Genomic DNA, 25,000 nt, shown 5'->3' with positions numbered 1-25,000 from the left:
GGTATGTCTAATATCCTTGATTTCATCTAAACTTTTAAGGTACAGTGTGATTTTTCGCTGTCAAGACAGATGGTGCAGCTGATGAGTTGTTAAACCACATTTAAAAATGGTAGTTCAGGGTTTCATTTTTAAGCTGGCATTTAAGTAGTTTATCAATATTAATGAATGGTAGGTACAAATCTTAGGCCTCATACCACATGCAAGTGTTGGTCCTGTTGGTTACAGAACCAAGAAAGTCTTGTTTATGTGAAAGCTTGTACAGGATTTCTTGCTACAAAGATCTTGAGACACGCACATTTGTGAGTGTATATTGTCTTGTTTGTAGTTGAGTGTGTGGATTTGGTTAAATTGGTCTGATTTAATCTCACTTTAGCTCAAGACTAGAAAAATGTAATATCATTTTTTGGAGAAGGAGCAGCTGACTAAAGCAGAGCCCAGGAAAGAAAGTTTGTAAAAAGGAAACACATAAAGGGCTTGTTACTTCTATGATGTTGTACTGCAAAATACTGGATGATTGTGTCCAGTGTGTCGGTTACAGAAAGTGGGACTGATTTTTATCATTTTTTTATGGTCATGTTTGATTGCCAGAAGCCCTATCTAAAAATAGATTTAGAGGTCAAGGAGATGTGCTACAAAACATAGATTTGGTCATCTTTAGCAAAACACATCACTTCTGGTCTCATTGGAACAAGTACTCTCATGAGAGCAGGTGTGTCTCTTTGTACCTGCTTTCTTCAACTAGAACATCCTAATTAAAATTTTTCTGCAAGGTTGACTTCATTTGAGAAGCTATTCTGCTATCCAACAATGGCATTCAATGGCAATTGCAATTTGTGAGAGTGACAAACCTGTTGATGTATAAATGGGGGAACCGCCGTTTTCAAGGAAATGGGAATAAAGCTATGCAGCTCACATCTGAGGACACCAGACAAGGTCCCCGGATTCATTGTTAAAAGAGTCTTTTTTGATATCTAACTCAGATGGCACTGGTATTTCTGGGCTACCTACATACTCTTTGAAAGAGACGTTCTTTTTCTTTTGAATACATAGGCAGACAGCAATCTTAAACTGTATGCTTAAAATCAAGCTCTGTGAATATGTTTCAAAATGCAAAACCTGGTCTTTGACTCTGTGAGTTCTCCTTTACCCTTTTCAAAGCTAAAAGACATCCCAGAATGAAAATGTACTTACTGGTTCTGACTTGCTGGAAGTGAGATTGCTATATTTAATTTTAACTGTTTCTCTGCAACTGAACAATTGGCTTAGTTATTCAAATATGGTTCAAATATTGATTTAAAACTTTTAGGGCTGTTTCAGTGGAATGGTGTGAGGCCTAGACTAAGACTCAGAGTTAGAAGAGAAACTGCCCTTGAGCAGCTAAAGTTAGTTCCTTGTATTCGTGGATAGCTTCTTTTACAGTGTTTGAGTTCAAGCTCTGACTTGCATATGTAACTGCGGGATTATGCTCCTGAGAATAATTTCTCATAACTTGTTTATTTTAATAAATGTAAAGTTTGGAGCACTTTATTCTCTGGTTTTGCAGGACTGCTCTGTGGTAGGAGCTGAAACCTCTGAAATTAGCTACAAAATGAAAGTCAAATAATAAGAGGAAACACAGCAAGTACAGTTCTTGTGCAGCACAGCAACTTAATGGAATGCAAGGTTAATTTTTGAGCTTGACTTTTTTTTTTTAAATTTCAGGGTCAGATAACACTAATGGATGTCCCTGTATTTAAAGCAATTCAGCCAGAGGTACGTAGTTCCTTAGTTTTATTTTCAAATCTAAATGAAAAAAAGTTATGCTGGTGTATAAATTCTGGAATTGCAAAGTGTTAAGTATGTTAATAATTCTTAATTTTTGTCCCAGTTCATACAGCTCCGAAGCAGGTGGTTTTATGATACAAAAATATCTGGAACTAATAGTTTGTTTGAAGAATGAAGTATTGGTATTTAAATATTTCAGCTAGTGCTAGAGATAAAGTATCCGGGTTTTAATGTTTCTGAATGATAAACTTCTTGATTTGACTGTTCTGATCATAATGTTTCAGGTTTCAGCTCCTGATACCTCATGCCATACCTCATGCTGTCCTGTGTTTCCCTAACTGGTTCATATCTTTTCTGGAATAAGAAAAATGGCTGTAACAGCCACTGTATTCAAGATGGATGTGATCTGTAGATATATTGGGATACTATATTGATGATTTGTGTTCTCTGTTTTGTTTTAATATAATGCCATGTTCCTTTCTGATTGCAGCCTGACTTGAACTCATGTTTTCAGAATCTTCACAGTGACTATAATAAATGATGAATTTGTTTATACTTATTTCTCTATGATTAGCGTTTTCCTGTGGGCACAGTTTTGCACTTCTGAAGGTTTATTTTTCAGTTCATTGTCCACTTTCAGTAGTGTGGGTTTTTTGGTTGTTTTGGCAGGGGGGAGAGGGTGGGGTTTTTTTGGTGGGTTGGGGTTTTTTGGGGGTTTGGGGTTTTTTTTTTTGTTTTTTATCCTTCAAAGAACCTACTGTTTGATCTCTCTGGCTCTTTTTTCTGGGCATCCTTAAAGTCTTTTTGATTGGCAGAATGTTTATCCTGATCTTCTAATAGGATATCTCTTTTTAAAGCTCTTTTCCAAAACTTTAAAGCATTTTGCCCTTTTATCCGATTCTTTTGAATATTTTCCTCATGTGTGTGTTTGTGTACTACTACTTCTGATGTTAAGCATTACTGCTATGCAGGGTTGCCCCTGCCCCCAAATGTTGAAGTTGAATAAGCTCTGGGTGCTTTTACGCACTGTCTCATCTCTAGTTACACTGAGCTTCAAAGGACTGGATATTGAAAAATCAAAACACCTATTTAACTAGTTAGGACTTTTCCTAATGATCTGCTGATAAAGAAATTCCAGTGCTTGGTCTTGATGGTAGTTTATTCTTTGCAATCTGTTTCTAGCACTGCACAGGATAAGCAGTCAGCTGTCTAACAACCACAAGGAAGCAAGCAAGCAAGTTAGATATAATGGCAGTGATACAGTACTCCATACATCATAATTTGTAGCTCTTTTAACGCTACCTCTTGTATCTCAGATTATGTTGTGTGAGCAGATCTACAGAAAGTCTCTGGAAGATGAGGACAAATGTCAAGAAAGTACATTTAATTTTGCTGGCTGTTCTAACTCATTAGGGTAGGCCATAAAAGGAAAAAGCAGAATAAAATAATGAAACTTATCTAAAACCAAAACTGCAAGAGAGTAGGTGAGTATATCTAAAAAGATATCCTTTTAAGAAATCTGTATGTACTGCATAAGAAAAATTCACGTGATGCCTTCACTGGAAAATATCCATATGAAGAAGGGTAGCTGTTTTGACACTTCTCAAGTGTTTGCACAAAAGCAGTTGAAGGCACTGACTGTGTGTATTATCTGTCCATTAGTGCTCCTTCACAGGTAGACTGAGGTCTGCCATCTAGTATCTAATGTGCCTCTAAATTGTGTTTATTCCCTATGGAAAAGGGACATACAGATTAACTGTCAGGCTAGAAGAAGCTAGTCACAATTAAAATGCTTTCCTCCTGTTTGGCAGAAGGGGAAAACAAACATGGAACACTTTAGTTTGCCTAAAGGTGTCTTGACAGCACATTAATGAAGTGTTGTAGGTTTCTGAGTTTCTTTGAAGTATCTATCAGACTGTGTGCCATACTCATGTCTTGATTCAAGTTGGGAATCTTTACACATACCTTGACGTATGCACTTGAACATTGTTGAATTTGTAATTAGAAAACAAAACAAGTTGAGCTGATTTCACCTGTATAGAAGCGCTTCTAAACTGAGGCTTTAGTGAGTGACTAAAAGGCATTGATAGAATTTGGTGGGGTTTTTTCCTATCAGTGCTAGTAGATACTCTATTTAGGATCAAATTTCACAGCTGTCATCCACATGCATTGTGGGACATGATGAACAACATCTTTTCCAGTGTGCCAAGATTTAAAAACTGGGTGTGTGTTATAGATTGTTGTAATTCACCAACAAATCTTTGTTATACTGACTGTGAATCTCAGTCTGCTTCCCTGAATGAATATTTTCAGCATTTAATGTGTGTTCATTTGTTTTTGCAAATAGGGGTTCTGAAAGATTTATTCCAGGATGCTTAATTTTTAAAAGAACTGGAGATTTTTACCATCTTTAGGAAGTGTGTGAGCAGTGCTCTTTAAATATCATAGTTTTTCTTGACTATCTAAATTGTGTTGCATATTCATTGTGTTAAAATCTTTTAAGTATTGTAGGTTTGTTTTTTCAAAAAGCAACATCAGAATTTCATCTTGTTTATCTTAAGAACAACCAGAGCTGAATAACACTTTTTACAGCTATATATAGTAATTTTTCCTTTAGCATCAAAATCAATGAACATCCTCACAGCACAGACTTGTATACTTCAGCCTTTTGCCTCTACCTGTAGCAAATAAATATACTTCTGCCTATATTCAAATTTACTACAGTTATCATGGGTTCATGTGTGTGCTAGAGTTCCTACACATCACCCACTACAACTTCCGATTTTGTGCTCAGGAAGAATTGGGACAGGGAGCTTAGTGTAGCCCACATAACTCAGGATTAGGGTACAGTGGATCACTTTACATTTAGGGTGAGCCAGAAGCATGGACTTGAACAGTTACCATGGCTTAGATAGTATATAGTGACATGATCCTCTGCCTGAGCTTCGAGCAGACTGTATCGCTCCAAGCGATACGGGAAACCACCTTTCTTCATCATTAAAAATGGCCTGCAAGTTACTTCTGAGAAAAGAAAGTATAAGGAATTACTGTTTCTTTGTTAATTAATAATTAGGGGGTGCAGTATAAGAAATGAAGGTAGTAAAGGGCACGCCTCTGCTACACAAACTTTTGTCTGTATGAAAGCAGCCAATTTGCATTTTCATTTTTGGGAAGCAAAAACGATGGAGTTCCTCAAGATAATCACACGATTTCCATCTATTCCCCATGAATGACAAGTGGTGTGTTGTTTTTTGTTTTCTTGTAGTGGTTGTGGCTTTCTAGAGAGCAGTGACTATAAAGCAAAAAGGTAGTCAAAGACTTGCTCAGTTGTGCTGCTGGTAGCTATGTTAATATTAACTATATGTCAGATGTCCCCTTGCATTAACTTTTATTGGAAAATCTGATTACTTATTTTACATATCTTAATGCATTCTCCAAATTTATTTACCCATATATACTCACTTTGAAAATCTTTACTGGGTTATTGCCTTTAACTTCTTTATACCCTCTGCTTCACTAGGCTAGGTAGTGGGGGAAAAAAAAATTGGCTTATTCAATATTCACCTCTACTTGTTCTGAAGTTGTATAATGGTTCCACTATTAATCTTTGCTTTTTCTCTCCTCCTATTTTTGAAACCTTCACTTTGACCCGTATATAAAAATTTTAATGAGAAGCACAGTCTCTCATTCTGCCATGTAGTACAGGTTATAATTTATGTGTTCCTGTAGTATTTTATTAAGGAAAATAAAAATCTATAGATTCAAAAAGGAATGAAAACCAAAATGAGTTATGAAGAAAGTTTAGCTTTTGTATTCTTGATCCTATATCTTTCAGTCTTGCACCTCATTTTAAATAAATTATACAAAAGAAGAAATTGGTAGTTATAGTAATGTAGCTCCTGTAATTAAGTTGACTGGCAGATTAAAGAAATAATCCTTGTGAATAGTTCAAGTTTAAAATTCATGGCAGAAAAAGTGAAATTCTAGAGGAAGACCAAAGAAACGTGCCTGCATTAGAGTAATGGAATAGGAGGCACTGTCTCTTTAATTAGTGAAGAATTGAGTATTTTTATAGAAGTGTAAGAATGGTTTCTGAATTCCAATTCAGCAAATTAGTGTGCTTTATTACAACAGTGTGAGCAGAGTCAGGTCCATGCTCATTAGGACTGTATCATACTTCTCCTAGACCAAATGTGGTGAAGGCAAAAGCCTTGGCAGCTTCTCTTCTGTTGATGGCATCATATATTGCCTGTATACATTTTATCTGTTTGGCTTTAATGGTGGGGGGAAAAAATGCGAAAAACCTACAGTAATGATGAAGAATATTTTTTGTCCTTTTTTTTTTAACTTGATAAACTTGTAGTTTCAGTCAGCCCTGGTGGGTTAGTCTGTATTCTTGCCTGAACTAGAATTTCAGAGCTTTAAACAGTATGTGATATGATTAATAAGGTACAATGAAGTCTTTACCTTTTTGTGAGACTGCATGAAAATACATTTCATTCCAAGGTAAGAATGATGATGTACAACTCTTATGTACAACCTTACAGCCAGCCTCAGGCCCAGGAATACAGAAGGTCTTAGGAGAATCTTCTAGGCATGTGTTCCAGGAGGTATTTCTGCTGCCTCATTGCTTAGATTTCCATCTTATTTACCAAAACATTTATTCTCTGCCAGTCATTGCTTTCTTGCTCCATTCAGATAGGGAAAATCTCAACAAGATTTTTTCTGGAGCAGAGGCTTCAGTTGTCTTCTGTCAAAACAGGGAAACCTCTTCTTTCAAATAATAATAATAAAAATATATATACGTATATATGGTTCACAGTGTGAGAGTCAGATCTTGCATGTGTGCCCAACTGATATTAGACCTCTACTTTTGAGTGTATAAATATAACTTTGACCTTAACAGTTAAAACTGTTACTTATGTAGTATCTAAAGATTCTTGGGTTTGTTTTTTACTTAAATTTTTTACTTTAAAAAAATCCTAATGTTTTTTACTTAAAAATTACCATTTCTGTCGCTAATCACATCAGTGCTAATCACCAGCTAAGCCAGGTATGCTTCTGATGTCTGTACTGTGTAAGCCCTTAGATGTAACGTGCCAGGGCAATGGGTAACTTCTGCCTGGAATCATCACTGTTTTTTTTACTCAGTGATGAGAATTGAAATAGTACAAGGATGTGCCCTGAATTATTAAGAAATTACCATGCTTTCTTTAAACCTGAGACAGCAACTGATTTTTTTCTGGTGTTAAGGAATTGTAATTATCAGATGCCGGTAAGGATGAATCACCTTGTAATCTCCTAAGTGCACAGCTTGATTGTTATTCCAATGGACACTACGGCACTGGGAGTTGCTGAGGGGTAGAGAATGTAAACAAGAGTCTCTTGGATGAGTTCCTTCTCCAATATCCCCCTCTCCTTTGCAACAGGATCAGCTGAGGGCCGGGTGGTTGTCTTGTGCATAGTCATTGAAGTGCAGCTCTAAGGAGATGGGCATGTGCATTCTTGTGCCAAATATGCTGGCATTTTCCAGGATAGGTTTTGGTGGCAGAACTTCAAGTGAAATTTGAAGGAATGGCCCTAAATACGAAGTTGGAGACTCTGCATTCTTCCCAGTGCCTGTGGACAGGAGCATCTCGGAGTCTTCTCTAACAAATACCAGGACGCCACAGACTTCAAGTGGAAGAATTCAAGGTCTCTCTTGACTGGCATAAGACTCTTTAGTAGTTTTGGGACGTTGGTTGAAAGACGTTAAGAAGTTCCCAATTAAAAAACAAACAAACAAAACACAAAAAAAACCCCAAAACTTTAGAGCTTAGAATATCCAGATACCAAATTCTTTTAAACTATGACTGTCTTAAATGGTACCGTTATTGATTACGTGTTGAATCGTCTTGCCTACATTATATGGTAGCTGGACATACGGTGTGATACTGGTTTCAGTAAGTAGTTTTCAATGCAGTGATAAAACTGGGAGCGCTTCAGAGTGGAAGATGTGGAAAGAAGGCATGAATAAATGAAAGGCTGTACTTTGCTATTATGGCACTCTAATAATTAAGCTGTCTCTGTATTGATTATTTTTCTTGGTAGCACTGTGGAATAGGTTGTATGCTGTATATATTTGCATCTATTCTGTATGCTATTGTACACGTATAGAAGAGCTCGTTGGTACATTTAGGTTTTTATGATTTTTAATTGAAAATGCTTTATTGAAATTAAGTGGTAGTAAGTACCAAGAAAGATAATGTAGTTGCCCAACTTCTGACTAAGTTTTACAGACAAGTAAGAGGCATTGTAACTTGGTATTTGTAAAGCCTGAAAAAGTATTACTCTAATTTGTTAGATTGTTGAGGCCTACAGTTTTTAGGGTGACTTAAGTATAGGAGCTACATGATTATATTTTATGTTTTAAGCAGGTCCCCTTGCTCCCTTTTACTCCACAAAACTATTTGCTTAAGTGCTGAGTGTTGTTCAATGTAAAATAAAACTGGCTCCTTTGGAATGGAAAACTGGAATTAGTGTTTCTTTTATTGTTGCTGCAAAAGATGACAATCTTAGTATTTCTTTAATGCGACATGTCAAGTTAAAATAATGGGACATGTCTAGATTGAGTTAAGGTGTATCTTCTCAGTAGACTTTAAATATCTTCAGAAAGCAATTAAAAACAAAAGAATACGCTGCTCTCCCTAGCTCAGATTCACATTTAAAGCAAGATTTTCTGTGGTAACAAAATGGATCTTGAATTATTTCACTGGTTTCTATAAGAGCTGAATTTTAAAAAAAAAAAGTCCCTAATAACAAAAGATTAATTGTAAAAATCTAATCATTCAAAGGAATTCAGAAATGACACTTGTGGAATCTCAATTTACAGAAGAAATCAGAAGAAGTGTGACTTTATACTTATTACTTCAATGTATTATTCCTCTGTTATTTTGAAACTTTTAAGATCTGTTTCCTTTATATGCTCTTGGCTCTGAACATGTGTTATGCATTAATTTAAAAAAAAAAAATAATTTCATCCTTGTTCTCCTAGGAGCTGGCAAGCTGTGGCTGGAATAAAAGAGAGAAATACAGTTCTGCACCAAATGCTGTTGCTTTCACCAGAAGATTCAATCATGTGAGTTATTTTTTTCCAGTGTCATTACATATACACGTTTAAAAAGTGTGGGGAATTAAGTGTTCTGGCATGTCCCTTTTATTACTGATTACAGCTGATTACTTGAAAACTTAAAGTATCTTCTATAAGGAATTCCTTATCTTCAGGATATACAGAAAGACCAAAACAGTACTGAAGAAATATCTGTGGTTTTGTTTTAAATAGCAGTTATTGATGAAACAGGAAAATATTAAGGGCTTGGTTCCCCCTGCCTTCCCCAAATGCTGGCTGCCCTTCACATAAAGACAGAATCATCATTACAGGTTAAAGGCTTACCATACAGGATTTCTGAAGCAGTAATTAGGTGTAGTTTCTTTCTGTGTTAGCTGAGTGTCTTTTGTTCCACGTAGATCTTTTGTCCCTAGAAATATGAGCCTTTTATCAGTTATAGTTACCTTTTTAAGGTGATTCTGGGTAAATTTTAGAAGTTCCAAAGAATTTTACTGTACACAACTTGTTCTTTAACTCTGCATTTGGCATAATTTTTCAGGTTGTGTATTTGAAACTTATGGCTTTCTTGCTTAAAAATTTCTCTGTGTAAAATCAACTTTTAAAATAAGGTCAGAATTTTAGCTTTCTCCATAATTAAAGCTGTAGGGCTCCAGCTATGTAGTTAGCCGACCATCTCAAAACTATGATGCTTTTTTTTAATATAATGCCATATTTTATATTTCAGATTAAGTAATTCTGTTACCTTCATCTCTCATCTTATAAATGTTTAATAAGGTCTCAAACTTAGAAGGTCTATTCCAGACCTATCTTCTGTGCCCAGTCTCAGATCTATAGATGTCTTTGTTAATCATCTAAAACTCAGACCAAATGTCTAACCTTTTCAGGTCGTCTTTTTTGTCCTCTCAATTGTTGTGTACTTTCTCACTTCCCGTTATTGCTCACATTCAGGATATGACTAAATCCTATTACTTCTCATTGACAACACTTAAAATATTTCTTAAGCATTTCAGTCATTAGAAGGTTGTCTGGGCATAGTTTTTGGATACTTGCCTGATTTCAGTCAAGAGGAGAAAAGTTACACCACAAACTTCTTTTGATGATACCATCTATTGAAATCTGGGGGGTTGGGGGTTTGGATTTTGTCAGTGTTTTGTCTGTAGGTTTTCTTGGGTTTGGGGTTTTTTTTGGTTGCATTAAGTTGAAATTTTCCTGATCTAGCTTTTGAAGTTGCTTCTTTATTGGACTATATATCCAGCCTGAGGCTACTTTTACACTAATACTTTTTTACACTAATCTGACTGATATGCCAGTGATTCCAACATTGTTTATTCGTGTAAGTTATCTCTTCAAAGAAACATTTTGTTTTGCTGAATGTTCTGAAATGTTTTTGTAGTAAGGGCCATGTTAGGCAGTGTACCTTATCAAGGACCTCACTTCTCATTTGTTATTGTATAACGTACTAAAGAAATGCATGAGTTGGCTAAACAAAGTCAACTTCAGACATATTAAAGAATAGGTAAAATATGCTTAGTAGCAAGAAGGAAAGAGGGGAAACTTTATCATGGGAATAAGCAATCAGCTGTTTGCAAACTGACCTTTTGTCCTTACAAAACTGCTGTTTAAAGATATTTAACCTGTGAGATATGTTAAGGACTGTCTGGTTTCAGCTGGAATAGAGTTAATTTTCTTCTTAGTAGGTGGTACAGTGTGTTTTGGATTTAGTGTGAGAATAATGTTGATAACACACTGATGTTTTAGTTGTTGCTAAGTAGCACTTAAGGATTTTTTCAGTTTCCCATGCTCTGCCAGCAAGCAGGTGTACGAGGAGCTGGGAGGGAGCATAGCCAGGACAGCTGACACAAACGAGCCAAAGGGATATTCCCACCATGGGACATCATGCTCAGTATATAAACTGGGGGGCAGTTGGCGGGGGGGCGGGGGGCGCAGGTTGCTGCTTGGGCATGGGTCAGCGGATGGTGACCAATTGCATTGTACATCACTTATTTTTTTTTTCTTGGATTTTTTTGATTATGATATTCCTTTTCATTGCTGCTATTATTAGTAGTATTAGTATTTTACTTCAGTTATTAAATCATTCTTATCTCAACCCACAAGTTTTACTTTTTTTGCCCGATTCTCCTCCTCATCCCACTGCGGGGGGAGTGAGCGAGCAAGTGGCTGTGTGGTGCCTAGTTGCTGGCTGCGGTTAAACCACAACAAGGATAGAGGGAAGGAAGGTTTGCCTTGTACAGCTGGCCAGAGCCAGGAGGAGATACCTGTACTTTAAAAGTAGCTGTTAAAGATCTTAAATGTTGCTAAAATGCTAACTCTGTTGTTAAATAGTGTTTAGAAAACTTCTAAATAACAGTATTTTTAGATTAACATATAGGAATTCCATCATGCCAGCAAAATCCTGTTAGTTTATTATTGTAACCCTATCTCAAGTCTCCCATTTTTATTAATCTTAATGACTTTTTGGTTTTGTGACAGTTTCAGATTTTAAGTTTTGTAAAGAATGTTTCTGTATTTTACTCTGTGGAACATTTGTCAAATCTGTTCACTGGATTATTAATTGATGGGTGATATTCTTGTTTTTGTCAGGCTTAGTTTTTATAAAAATCCGTATAAAACTGGCTATATGCATACAACAAAGACAATAAGGAGAATAAGACGCTAGAAATACTTGCCTTTTAGTAATACATTTGTTCTAATAGTTGGTAGTCCTGTTTTCCTGGAAAGCATTGGTAGCTGCTGAAGGGAGCCTTACATATTTTCATTACACTGGAGTGCATGTTAGATAGTTGAAATAGCCAGTGACTATCAACATCTGTCTTAATTTCCTTTTTCTAATATGCTTCATTTCAAGGAACTGTTATTTTGATTGAAAGACAGGTCAATCTGAAAGAAATTATAAAACTAGGTGACTCTCAAAGCACTGTAGTGTCTTTGAGCTTGTTCAGTGTGTTTCAGTGGACTAATAGACCTACGTTGCTGTCTATATTTTTTCAGTATGGTAAAGGAGAACCTTGAATAAAATGCAGCACTTGGCCAACTGCTCAAAGCCAGTCAATAGAACTTCTTGTACTGTTTCTCTCTCCACTACCTTCCCTTTGGCTTTGCATCTGAAGGCCTTGCTAGAAATGATGCAGTCAGAAAGGGACTAGGACTTATTTATGAACTCTTCCTTTCTGCAGCTTATTTTTGGGGAATGCTAGAAAAGCAATAAACATACAGACAGAATATATTAGCTTTAAGATAGATGTCATGACAAGTGGTTTATGGTTCTCTTGGGATGTTATTGTATTGACATTCCATATAGTGCTATGTACACAAATATAGTTTTAGTGGGCATGGATGATGCTTGGACTCGATTATCTTGAAGGTCTTTTCCAACCTAAATGATTCTATGATTCTATAGCTGTAAATTTTCTTGTCATAAAGTTTAGGTTTGCAATTAAGCCTCACCCCATTTGCGTGCTTTCTCTACAGCCATAAAAGTTGGATGTGCCCCTCTGTCAGCTGACAGGTTCCTTCACTGAGAATATCTTTGCTAATGGTTTCTTAAGAGCCTTCTTAATATCTTGAAAATTTTGTTTTCTGTCATCTTTAAGCTCCAGTGAAGACCTATCCATCTGACAGGATCTGTCCCTGGCTTTCATTTCCCTACTGGGTTTCAGACATTGCATTGTCTGCTACAGAAGATTCCCCTGGATGCCTGTTATTGCTGCTTTTAATGTCTAAAAGAAATACATTGCCAGTAATCCTGAATTGTCCTTGGGACACCCCTGAAACAAGAACACTGGCAAGATCTAGAAGCCTGTCTTTGCCGTGTCAGTGAGTTTTGTGGAGTCACCAGTGCAATCAAGACAGGCCAGTTAGGGGCTCTGATCCATTGATTATCTCCCAAGAAATGAAAAAAGGTCTCTTTGTTTTTTAACAGGCAGCTAGTAAGTACTCGAAGCCTTTGCAATTCACCATTAAATCACCTGGAACAGGACAAGTAGCTTCTCTTTCTGTTTTACACATTGTCAGCACCATCACATTCAGATGTTGCAGTCCTTAGGCTGTCTTTTGGACAGTATTGAAAGCTAAAAGATTTGAAGGCACTTCTAGGTCGTCTTTCCTATTTCTTTTTTCTCGTTTGTTTCTGCTCTCTTTAAGGTGTCATCTCTAGGAGAAACTCTGCCCTGGAAAGTCAAAGAATAGGTAATAAAAAGGAAAAAAGTCCAGCTATATAATATCTGCTCAGATGCTGGGTTAGTTTGCCTCTAACCAGTTTTCTGAGAAACTGCTGCATGCAGCTTTGGTGGCTGAGGAACATACCATTTGCAAGAAGCTCTTCCAAGAAGTTTGCATCAGCCTTTATTCTGGCACCAAGGAAAGTAATCAGTCTTACTTTCGTATAGTGGGACTGGAGAGGGGAGGGAAAAGGGGCAAGTATTGTTTCAGTTGCAGGTTCCTATTCACGTTAGTACCTCAACTTTTGACTTACTGAGAGTACTTTGGATAACTTCTGGTGTCTTGTGGGCTTGCAGTTCTAAATGCGTCATTGCGGAGGACTTGCTCATTCCAATAGTAATGTTGCATTTAGATTCACCATCCTTCAAGAGCAGTGAAACCCAAGAATTCCTATGGGGTAGGCAGTGGCAGCTGGGAATAAGAGTAAGCAATATTCATCTTCCTTGCCTGGTTTGCCTTCTCAGCATTCAGTTCTCACCCCAGGTGCTTGCTCAGCAGAGTGTAGTTCCTGTTGGGCACCTGCCCTACTTACCTGGGCGTTTCTAATGCTTAGACCTGAAATAAGTAATGAGGAAAATCATTGCGACTTTTGGCTTTATCAGGCATGAATACATTTCATCAAACTTTTGTTAACCTTTGAAACTTCACTGTGTTTAAATTATGCATTAAATTATGCTCTTTCATTTTTCCCCCCAACTCGCCAAAAGAAAACCATGAACAGCTCTCACTATGTAAGTAAAGAGAATATTAAATCACTGACAGCTGCCTCACAGCAGCAAACAGCATATTGATCTGCTGATAGTATTTTGGAAACAGTAATGATTATGTGCAGTTGATTGCAGTCCACTGAGAATGAAGTGGTGTATTTCCAGCATTAGTTATGTGATAATTATATGTGGTGCCTGTAAAAACAGATCGAGTTCAAGGAAGAGAAATCAATTGAATCATTCTATGCCAGGATTCTTTTATTCTTGAAGAATACATTGCTACATGGTACTCCATAGATCTACGCATCTACTATTAAGTGTTGTTCTTAAATATCTAATTTCTTTACGTAATTTTGTTGAAACTCTGATCTCTGCCTTTTTCAGCTTTCTTCTGAAAGTTAGCTGTATACTTGCATACTACTGTTGTAACTGGTAAATCTGTCAGTGCAAAATTGTCAAGTTTGTCTACTTATTAAACCATTGTTCTCTACCTTTTGAAAATAGGTGTTTATCAAAAATTTCAAACAGGAAGTGTGTATTTTTTTAAGATTGCTGTTAAGCATTGATATGAAAATGTTTCATAGTTTATGTAAAAGTAATAGTTGCTCTCCTGGTTGTACGATTATCTGTATTAACCTATTTCTTGAGGTTTTTATTTAAATGGGAGTGGAACTGTGCTGCCACAGAGAAAATACTAGAGAAACTTGTCAACTAGATTCAATATACTGGAACAATTTTAAAGCAGAAGATCCCACTTGAAAGGCAAATTTTGTTTTACAGACTCTGTGAAACTGTTTGGTTTGGGGTTTGGTGGGGTTTTTTCAAACTAATTGCAAACATGTAGGAGAGGAAGTTTGTCTTGAATATTGTAGCGTTGCAGTAAACTGTGATAGCGAAATTTTATTAGGCTTATTAGAAATGAAAAAAATGGGGTGGGGAAGAGGTTAGTGTGCTTCCTTTGGAAACAAAACAAAGACAGGGATTTTACCTTAGCTGTAATGATGCGAGGTCAGTACTGCCTGTTTTACATTACTTGCTTTTTGTGTAGCATGTCAGAATGTTTTTAACAGATATTTTTAAGAATGATCCAGAAACTCTATTAAAGAGAGAGTCTTGAATTTGCCTATCTACTAATTAGCACAAAAAGCACAATTGGTTTTGGAACCAATGAGTATGAACTTAAAAGAACCAGTATAACAAAATTAGTGTTTCAGATAAGGGAAACATAGTTTAAGCTTTTTAAATTATCCTGTGATTCAAGAACAGATATGTTCAAAAGTTATGCATGTTTTTCTAGGTTGACCTTAATAGGGAAGAATATCAATACACAGATATATGTCAAGGGTTAAATACTGTCTTGAACTGGTATCAAAGGCATTGATGCCCAAAGGCTGTGGGTCATCTAACTGATTGACATTGGTGTGACAGTGTGAGAAATAATAACATTAAATGCAGTGAGAGGACTTGAAGCAAAATAACCACAAAATACGTATGGAACAAGTGTCTATGATTTACATGAAGAACAAACCTGGATAAAATAAAAAAGTGGCCTATTGAAACAAAAGGGTTTATTAAAATTCTTTATTTTTCAGTATTTGGAATACATTAGATTATGGTGCTAAAGATACCAGTGAATAGACAAGACCAGACAAAACCCCATGTTAATGCCAGTAAAAACACATCAAAGAGGAGTGGAGGTGGTTAGAGTAGAAATGGTTAAATGTGTTTAATTCTTTATCCCCTGCTTACTCTGTCATTGAAGGGACTGGATGGCTCTAAGCTTTGAAGAAAGTTTTGCATTTTGTTTTGTTTTGGTTTTAGTGTAAGAGCTTGGAAGTGTTGAGACTCAGTCTGGCTGGGACTGGGAAAGAAACCAGGCTTCCTTGAGTAAACAAGAGTTCTTGTGTGGCACAGTGCTTATGTCACTATGATACTGATGAAGTTTCATAGAAGTCAGGGCCAACATAGTAAATTGTTTGGGTTTTGTCATCCTTATGAAAATGATTGAGCATTGCTCTGTATTTTGAGCAAGTGTTTCATAGTCTGGCCTACTGGAAACAGTCTCCTGTTTTCATTGAAGTTCTGTTAACTTGGGACTGAAGAGATTTGGGATTTTAAGGCACAGCAATATGTGTGTTATCTCTACCTGATTTTTTATGATACAAAAATCTTATGTTAAAAATTTTAATTCTCTTAATCTTCAAAGGGAAAGCATCTCCTTAGAAACTTGTTCATCAATCAAAGGAAAAGTTGATTTTCTCAAGCTACAGCAGAATATCAAACTGAAGTTTATTTTTTTGATGATATTTTGAAGTACTGTCAAATACATCAGTATTTATGCATTCAGTACTTCTGTATTTTACAGTAATGCTGTTTGCACAGAACCTTTTTTTTTATTTGTCAGGGTAACAGTTTGTCTGGAGATACTTTGCTTTTAAAAAAAAAAAAAAAAAAGGAGGAAGAAAACTGTGTTCCCTGGCTAATACAGCCTTAGACAAACAGACCAAAGGAAAGCAGTTCTTATGCAAGATGTTTGTGGGGTTTCTTGGTGTTTTTTTGTAATTCTTCCATTTTCTGGTTCCAAAGAGCTGTTGTGTTTTGACATTCTAGTTCTCATCTGATCATTGTAACATCACTGAAAATCTAGTAATTTTGGAGGAGCAGATCATCTTGTGCTATTCTGTATAAAGAGCTATCATACTGTACAAAGTGAAACAGGATATTTCTTTTTTTTAATTGAAATTTTGGGCAGGAACCTGAATACGTATGCAATGTTAGCTTACAAGAAGTAGTTTAGCATCACTCAGTATGACAGGTTGAAAGATGTTTACGTATGAGAGCATACATTTTTTCATACTCTGTTTTCAGTAGTTTTGTAAATAGCAGTCCTGCTGTATCTTGCTAATCGTTCATTTTTTCCTAACTTGTAGTGAATACATGAATAAAAGCTACAGAATTTGTTACCATTTGCTAATTCTTTGCTACTGTTATCTTAGTTACCAAGGTGTTTATTTTCTATCATTCTTCTTTGTGCTAAAGTGTATGAGAGCAGAGGGCATGGGAGAAGCAGAGGAGAGAAAAGATTAGATAGAATTTAGAGATGTTAACAAGACATTTTCAAAGTATAGCTTTTATGAGGCACTTGTTTAACTGTGCAATGCATTAGCCATCCGTCATACCATACTGAATATAACAGCAATTTTTATACAACAGTGACGTTAGTCCTATAAACCTTAAAAAATTACTATGGTAGTGTGCTGTATATTAGCAGGAAATTGGCGTAGCCAACAATAAGAGTACAAACTATAAACTCTAGGTTATAGTGGAGGCTTCCTACCTTATGTTCCAGTTTTGTTCAGATGATATCGGTCTGATTATTATGTTTATTCAGAGGTGTTGAATTTGGAAGTGACAGTGAACTGTAGTTGAAGCTGTTCAACCTGTCTGAGAATTGGATAGTGCACCTTTGAAGCTGTGGAAAGGGAAAACCAAAGGATATAACTGAATTTTAGGTTTTATATTCCTTCATTTCATAGATTCTCTTAATAAAATTTTGTCATTATTTTCTTTTCTTGGTAGAACTTTGATGTTTGAAAGTTTTGCCACTTGCTTTATGTCTGTGAGATCTCATCCTCAAACTTAGCCTGAAAACGGGTCTGTTTGCATAGATTGTGTAGAACTGATTCTGCTGAGGTTTTTTTTTTTGAGATGTACTGGCAGCAGAAGAGTTTTCCTCATTAGAAAAACAGATCCCAATGTCTTTGTACACATCTAACGGATGTGACACATTTTTTAAAGACAAGTTCTAGCCACCCACACACTGAGAAAAGCAGGCACCAGAACATGTGCTCTCCAACAAAATACTGGAGTACATGGCTACCAGTTATGAAATGGGGAAGGTGAAGAGAGTAACAAGATAAAAGATTCAATTCTAAACATAAGTTGGATTTATTAATTGGATTTAGGCAACTGCTTGACCATGTAATGGTAGAAGGTATCTTGGGTGAGAATGAGCAGAATAACAGAGCAAAACACTGTGAAGAAAGCTTTTTTTTTAATTAGCATCTGGGTTATATTGGTTGGGATTTTATAGTATAAGCATTTGCGTCTTCTAGTATATATTCAAGTTTATAGATGGAAGTTGAAAGCTGTGAGACTTTTAATGTATTACTCATGAAATAAAAATGTTAAAAATGTAATGTTGAAGCTCTGTATTTTAAAAAGGCAAATTTTCTTCTTTTTAGGTAAGCTTCTGGGTTGTTAGAGAGATTCTACATGCACAAACTTTAAAAATAAGAGCTGAGGTTTTGAGCCACTATATTAAAACTGCGAAGGTAAGAATTTGGATGGTGGTGGGTTAGGGGGTTGTGGGATTCACCATGATGAAAGTTCTTATACTTAAGTTGGTCAGTTCAAAAATACACATGGGTAAATATTTATCTGATACTTGTTTTAGCTGTGGTTGTATCTGTTGACATGAATAGCTGTTTGGCTTATGCATGTAACAAAGTTGTCAGAAATACTCAGAGACCAAAGTCCTGAAATGGAAGCCTTTGTTTACAAAAAAATAGCTTAACTAAGGACATGCAAAGATACCTTATTTCAAATATTGTTTATTAGATAATATAATTTACCAGATGTGTTTTCTAATGTTGGTTAAACCAAAGCGCTGTGTGTAGAATCAGTTCAAACAGCATCAGTCAGAAGAGAAATGGTTTGCTTGGTTTTTACTATTGGAAGGAAAGGATCTGTTATCTCTTTATCCAGTTGTGGCATGAATAATATCAACTTAATAGATATCATTCCAAAAATATACCTGAACTTGGAAAACATTTTAGAGCTTTTTATCTTGTGATATCTTCCTGAAAGCCTTTAGGACTGACATTCATAAGAAAAGGGTCAGAAAATCTTGACTTAGATGTAGATGGACCAGAGTCCTGGGCCTTCAAACAGAATGAAACTTCTTCATTGTAGTGTGGAGAGGGAAGTCTTTCAAGTTTTTGCTGTCAGACGGTGACTGACTGTTACTACAGCTAACTTCTGTGACCACCTCAGGTTACCTGCAAAAAAAGATGCAAAATTTCTGTTAATTACCTTGGTATTAATTTTGCAAATGCATTCTTTGTCTTGATATGCACATTTTTAATGAAGTAATACTTTATTTCTAAGGGATTTGACTATAAATTTTGGGCAAAGCAAGCTAATTTTGTAAGATTCCACAGGCTTTGCTCAATAATCGTGCTATGGTGATCAACTGTTAAGGATCTCTCTTAAATGTCCTTTCATATCTGGTGAGTTAATCTTCATCTCATGTATCTTTAAAAATTGGTTCTTGTTTTTTTGGTTGAAATACAAACATACAAAAATTTGCCTCGTGTTCCATGTCCCTCCATAGAAGGGGGGGACGTTCACCTGTGTGGTCATTGTGGAGAACTGATCTTGGAAGGCAAGTGGCGTCAGGTTTGGTTAGTACTTGGATGGGACTTGCTAGTGCTGGGTGTTGTGGGCTCTGCTTTGGGCACAGCACCCTGAACGTGCCTGATCTCATCAGTAGACTGCAGACAGCAGTGTCTGCTGAAATGCTACTGGCTTTGAGACAGTTATGCGCTCTAACAGTTAGTTAGTTGAGCTTTGCATACCTGTGAGTTGTAAAAATCACAATTACAAAACCCAAGAAACTCTATGTGGGGTGTTTTTATATCTGTTAATTTACTTATGGTACCTATTATCTTGGCTTTGCTTACGTATGGCTGCTAACATGAAGTTGCTGCAGTTAGTGCCATTTGAAGGATTCTCTATTTACACCAAAGCTATTATCAAAGCAGCTTGGTGCTGGAGGTCACACTAATTAACTTTTCTTCAGAGAAGCTGTAAATCCACTCTACAGTGAATTCTTTGTGCTGACAACTATCTATCTATTGTATAGCTAGCAGTCCTTTAATGGTATCTTATGCTATATTGCTTTATGCATGAACTAATTGGACTTAATAGTTGCATTCCGCTGAAGTTCCCAGACTATCCTGATTGGTTTTGACTTATGTTTCAATGCTAGTAGCAGCTAGGAAAGAACTTTTTTTAATCAGCTACACAGTCCTTTGGGACAGTGAACTTTATTACCTTGTTTGGGCATGGGACGGGGAAGGGTTATTGTGTAAGCAGAGGGACAAATACCAGTTGTACTATTTGGAAGAATAGTAGGACTATAGTATATGACAAATATCCCTACCCCCCCACCTCACCCCACAAAATACTGATTGCCCTTTACACATGGTTATTAAAGAATCCTCCCAAAAGAGGATTAGGAAAGGGAAACACTTCTTCAGTACGTGTGGAAAGACTCTCGTTCGTCACTAGACGTGCTGGAATCATAGGGTTCTGGGCACCCAGACTGAAATTGCTACTAGGGTGACCTGACAGTAAGCATTATATATGGCATTTCTGAGTCATACCTATGAGGACTTTGTTCTATAAAAGGCTGTTAGTTTTCTGCCAGTGTGTTAAGAGGAGAGAGAATCATTTGTCCTGCTCCAAAACTGTTAGCCAGAAAACATCCTTGCAGTATTACTTTTGGCCTTCCAAATGTAAGGCCTCCTCTGATATTCAGCATTTATTCAGAATCAAGTTAGTTTAATTTTTTTGTCCTGTTATCTCATGAAAGGTCTCCTAATCAAGAAAACCTGGGTAAGCTGAGTTTCAAGGAAGAAAAAAGATTTCCACCATTTCTTGAATAGCAAGAGTTCCTTATATGATTATATTGTTTCTAGCTGGAATCTGAACCTACCTTGGTGAATTTTCCAAATGGGATAAACAGAATTTGCAGTACTGTGATTGAGTATCCATTTCTCTTTATCAAAGTCTTTTTGTTAGGGGTAAAACCTCAGTTTGTGTGCTCTCCACCAAAAATCCCTGAATGTAGTTTAGATCTCTGGTTGCTCATAGCTATCAGAATAATTGATATTGCAGAAGAGCTTAAGGAATAGCACTTTCTTCCGGACCATTTTTAAGCTTTCATGACAGTAGTACCAGTAGTTAACTGGCCAAGGCAGACTGATGGTTTTGGAGACAAGAGTGAAAGGAAAAAAAAAGAGGGAGGGAAATTCCAAATATGTAAGAAAATCTACTTATGCGCAGTGTTTTGTAGAAAGTTTTTAAGAAAATTCTTTTACTCTGATGTCTTCTGTGTTCAATTTTGATTTCATTGTTCTTCTCCACTAGTTAGTTTTAGTTGTCATACCCCCAAAATTGTCTTTCAGTGAGAGAAGTACTCCAGATATGTGGCTTTTGTAATTTACCTCCTTGATTTTATCCTGCAACAATGTTTTTTGGGTGCTTTGATGGAGCCTTGGTAGCTACATAAACCTGCAGTGCCAGATGCATTTACAGTATTAAGTACTTCCATGATTACATCATTCACAACTGGGTTATCCTTTTTGGCATGTTGTTTTAAAATTCTGTTGAATGCTGAGAGAGGAATTTGTTGGGTTTGAACGTCAAAAATTTCTGGCTCTTCTGATTATATGTCCCAAGATGTATGCCTATATAGATTTTTTTTTTGAAGGGTTCTCTGTGGACTATGAAAACGGCTGGTACAGTCTAATCCAAAACTGTATAGATGCAATAACAAAAAATTAGGAGGTGCCGTAAAAGTGGTGTGGGTGCATAGCAGTTCACTGTAACTAACTCTTCATTTTAGAACATGCAAGATTTCTTCATTTTTATATTGTTGTTTTTCTGTAGTCATTATTCACAGCACTTGGAATGTTGTTTATTGTTATTGTATATATTTCTGTCCTCAGAAACTGTATGAGCTGAATAATCTGCATGCTCTTATGGCAGTTGTATCAGGCCTACAGAGCGCTCCAATCTTCAGGCTGACTAAAACGTGGGCGGTAAGTGAGCAGCAGGACAATGGAGGGGTTTTAATTTATTCTGAGGAAAATATAACATTCTGTAGCTTGTTTTTAAGGATGCAGTGATTATTACAGCTACTTTTAATCTTCTTGTACTGTGTATATAATGTTTCCAGTGCCTTTTAAGTCTATGGTTTCCTGTTGAATTTTTTTCCATTCTGGCATAGAAATATTTTCCTTTGAAAAATAGTTCCCTGCAGATTCTGCTAAATGCAGAGGCTTCTAATTTGGCCAGAAGCTATTTTGTATTTAGTTGCTGGAAAATTACGAATGCCAAAGTGGGTCATACTTTAATCATTCAGGGGTTTATACTGTTGGAATTTTTTTTGCTATGGAGAGCAGATGTCCAGAAACTCTTGATTCAGTTTCCATAAAGAGACTTGTAGTTTCTCTGACTGATAACCGAATCTAGCAATTTGCCTCAGAGTTTTCAGAATTATTTTCATAGTTAAAGCAACTGCGTTACACAGTATATTTGTAGGTCTGCTTTTGTACAGTTATGCAAGAATGGTGTTCTTTGGAAACATTTTTATTTGACATCTGTTTTTTCACTGGAATTAATATTATTTTTGTGTAGTTGTATCCTTGATCAGAAGAACATTAGGAATGACCTTTGCTTATTGATACCTCAGAGCTGAGAAAACACTCTGCTTGATTCAGCTATAGGTTGTGTAGTTATCCAGCTGTATAAACAGATGAACTGTGACATTTTGAAGTGATAGAAATAATCAGCTGACTGAAATACTCCTGTGCGAGGGATCCATATAAATAGATCATTAAAAAGAGCTAAAAACTTCCACTGAAGACACGCCAGTACATCATCTTATGTTACAAAAAGTGTTTCTTTGCCTAACTGAATGATAATGTTGTTCAGTTGATAAATGTTATCAAAATTGAATATATTTCACTCCTGCTGAGATACTAGAATTCTGGGCACATTTTGAAAATGCACAATTAAGTAAGATATTGTTTCAAAATACAAAAAAATATCTCTAAGGAAATCTTAATGAAGTTAACACTTCAAAATAAACTCAAGGAGGACTTCTGTTCTTCTGGTTTTGTCACGTCGATGAATTGGTGCCTCAACAGTTTTACATTATTGTGATGCCAAATTGATTTTTTTTTTGAGGGGTGGTGGTGGTGCATGACTTGAAACAAATGTCAACTATAACCATATTAGTTACTACCATGATTATACCATTTAGAACTGCTAGTCCCCAGTTTCTTTTCCTGCTTGGTCAACCAGAAGTCCTAGTTTGCTCTTAGGATGATTATTTGTGTGCTGTTGGCATATGTATCAGTTTTTGAAGTTTGCCCCTCTTCCAAGCTCTGAAATTCCAGGTAAATTCTCCGACATTTCTGCAGGTACTTAATTTCTCATACAATCCCAAGTGAGTGTGTGATTTTTATCATCTTATATAAGCCTTTGCAAATTCAAGTTACAGGATAGCTCCTAGCAATGTGCACTGCAAGCTGATTCAGTTGTCTTTCTCTAGGAAGTTCAAGAATTTATAAACTGAAATAATTCCAAGCCTTTGGCCTTCTGTATATTAAAAGCAAGAAAAGACACGTGAAAAGGCACACTAAACCGTTATTCGAGTCACCAAGTCATTTGACTAAGTTACACAGTAACCTTCCAAAACCTTAAATAAGGAAAGATTTCTTCTCTGTTTCTGAGATAGTTTGCAGCAACCTGCAATCAACTCGACTTACGAAGTCGGGACAATAGCTGCAAGTATATTCACTTCCTAAAAAAAATAAAAAAATAAAATCACCTTATATGGTTGGAATCTAGAGTTGAAAGGAGCCATTAAATATTTGCTTGGTCATCTAATGTTTCTAAAAAAGATGTTCATGTCTTCTGATGGTATGTCTGAATATATCTGAAATTTGTTTCACTCATTGCCTGCATACCCTCTCAACTCTGGAGAATAATAAATGCTTCTAATACGTGATTTGCCCCATTTGAAACTTGAAAAGAATTACGAACCTTTCCAAGAAAGTTAATAGAATATTCTACTTCTCTCCATTTCATGTAAGGAAGTCTAGATGACTAGCTAGGACTTGGACAATGTAAGCAAATAATCATTAGACATGTGAAGTTAGGTGAGTGAATCCTGCCCCTCTCTACCAGTACCCTGAAACATCATCTTTCCTTTCTTGCATTTCAAAAAGGTTGTCTTCAGTGCTGGCACACTATAATTAGAAAGCAAAGAGCAGTCTGGAAGGCTCTGAATCCTTTCCTGCTACTCTAAATGATCATCCTTAGCTTTTATTGTCTCTGCATACATACATGTCTTGACTGTTCTTTGCATCCTTTGAGCCTAAGAGACAGAGGAAGGAAAATTATTTAGAAAAAGAAGCAGCTCCAAAACTGAAGAAATAACAGCTGGGTCCTTACTTGCCCTTGCAGAAACACTTTTAATATTGTTGGCTTTTCTGTACTTTTCTACATTAATGATGTGAATTGCACCGTGAGCACAAGGGAAAGTCACACAGGACCAACTTGCTTAGAGATTATTCAAAGAGCCTGAAATGATATATCAGACTTGAACAAGATTGTGCGAATCAGCATGTTTTGAGGAAAATACAATTAATTTCATTCAAATCTGAATGTAGGCCATTACTTCATCTGTTAGTCTTGTCTTACCTTCCAGTCTGCAAAACTACAAAACTACTTTCAGACAACAAATGGTGGCAGAATATTTTAGAATATTATTAAAGGCAAGCTGATCTAGGCTGGTTAAACTGGAACCATCTTGGAGGAGATAAACTTCAAAAGATAAATGTCGTGTTCCACTGGTTGGAAAGAAGTCATGCCTGTCTACTGTTTCCTTGTCCTGGAACTGGCAGATGTGTGCAGTTCTAATGCACATGAGATGCTGTTCATCTGAATATTGGAACCAAAGCTAAAGATGTAATTAATTGCTGGAATGTCAGAGATCAGTATGTCTTGGGAAAAAATTAACTTTTAAAAAGTGACTTTCTTCTGAAAGCCAACATTTAGTTTGGCAGTGTGTTAGCTATCCTAATGAAGACTAGGATATAGGAAATGTAGAGTAAAAAGAGCAGTTATTTCAATAGTGAATTTACAGAAGAGACACTTCTATCATGTTCACATAGGTTGATCTTTAACTGAAAGAGAAAAGGGAATATGCATAAAAATATAGCAATCTGACCCTTATAATTTTTGCACTATTGGATATCTTACAGGGGAACAATTGTGACTGGGACTAGAACACTGTGTCTTCTGCCAAAATGTTCAGCGGGAA

At 36.3% G+C, this 25,000-nt stretch overlaps 1 protein-coding gene across 10 annotated transcripts in view; it reads left to right on the top strand.

The window, feature by feature from the left end:
* RALGPS2 (Ral GEF with PH domain and SH3 binding motif 2) overlaps window positions 1-25,000 on the top strand; it is a 128,034-nt gene that overhangs the window by 41,111 nt on the left and 61,923 nt on the right. For 7 of the 10 annotated variants that reach the window (XM_075038591.1, XM_075038598.1, XM_075038590.1 and 4 more), the window contains 5 exons: window positions 1,702-1,752; window positions 8,798-8,881; window positions 13,819-13,842; window positions 18,063-18,152; window positions 21,615-21,707. In XM_075038591.1, the coding sequence (XP_074894692.1) occupies window positions 1,702-1,752; window positions 8,798-8,881; window positions 13,819-13,842; window positions 18,063-18,152; window positions 21,615-21,707 (342 nt within the window). The remainder of the gene's footprint in view (window positions 1-1,701; window positions 1,753-8,797; window positions 8,882-13,818; window positions 13,843-18,062; window positions 18,153-21,614; window positions 21,708-25,000) is intronic. The other 3 variants (XM_075038600.1, XM_075038599.1, XM_075038596.1) reach the window with 1 other exon arrangement.

Source organism: Buteo buteo, chromosome 10 (assembly GCF_964188355.1).
Source record: "Buteo buteo chromosome 10, bButBut1.hap1.1, whole genome shotgun sequence".
Classification (NCBI taxonomy): Eukaryota; Metazoa; Chordata; class Aves; order Accipitriformes; family Accipitridae; genus Buteo; species Buteo buteo.
This window is presented reverse-complemented; position numbering and strand designations above follow the sequence as displayed.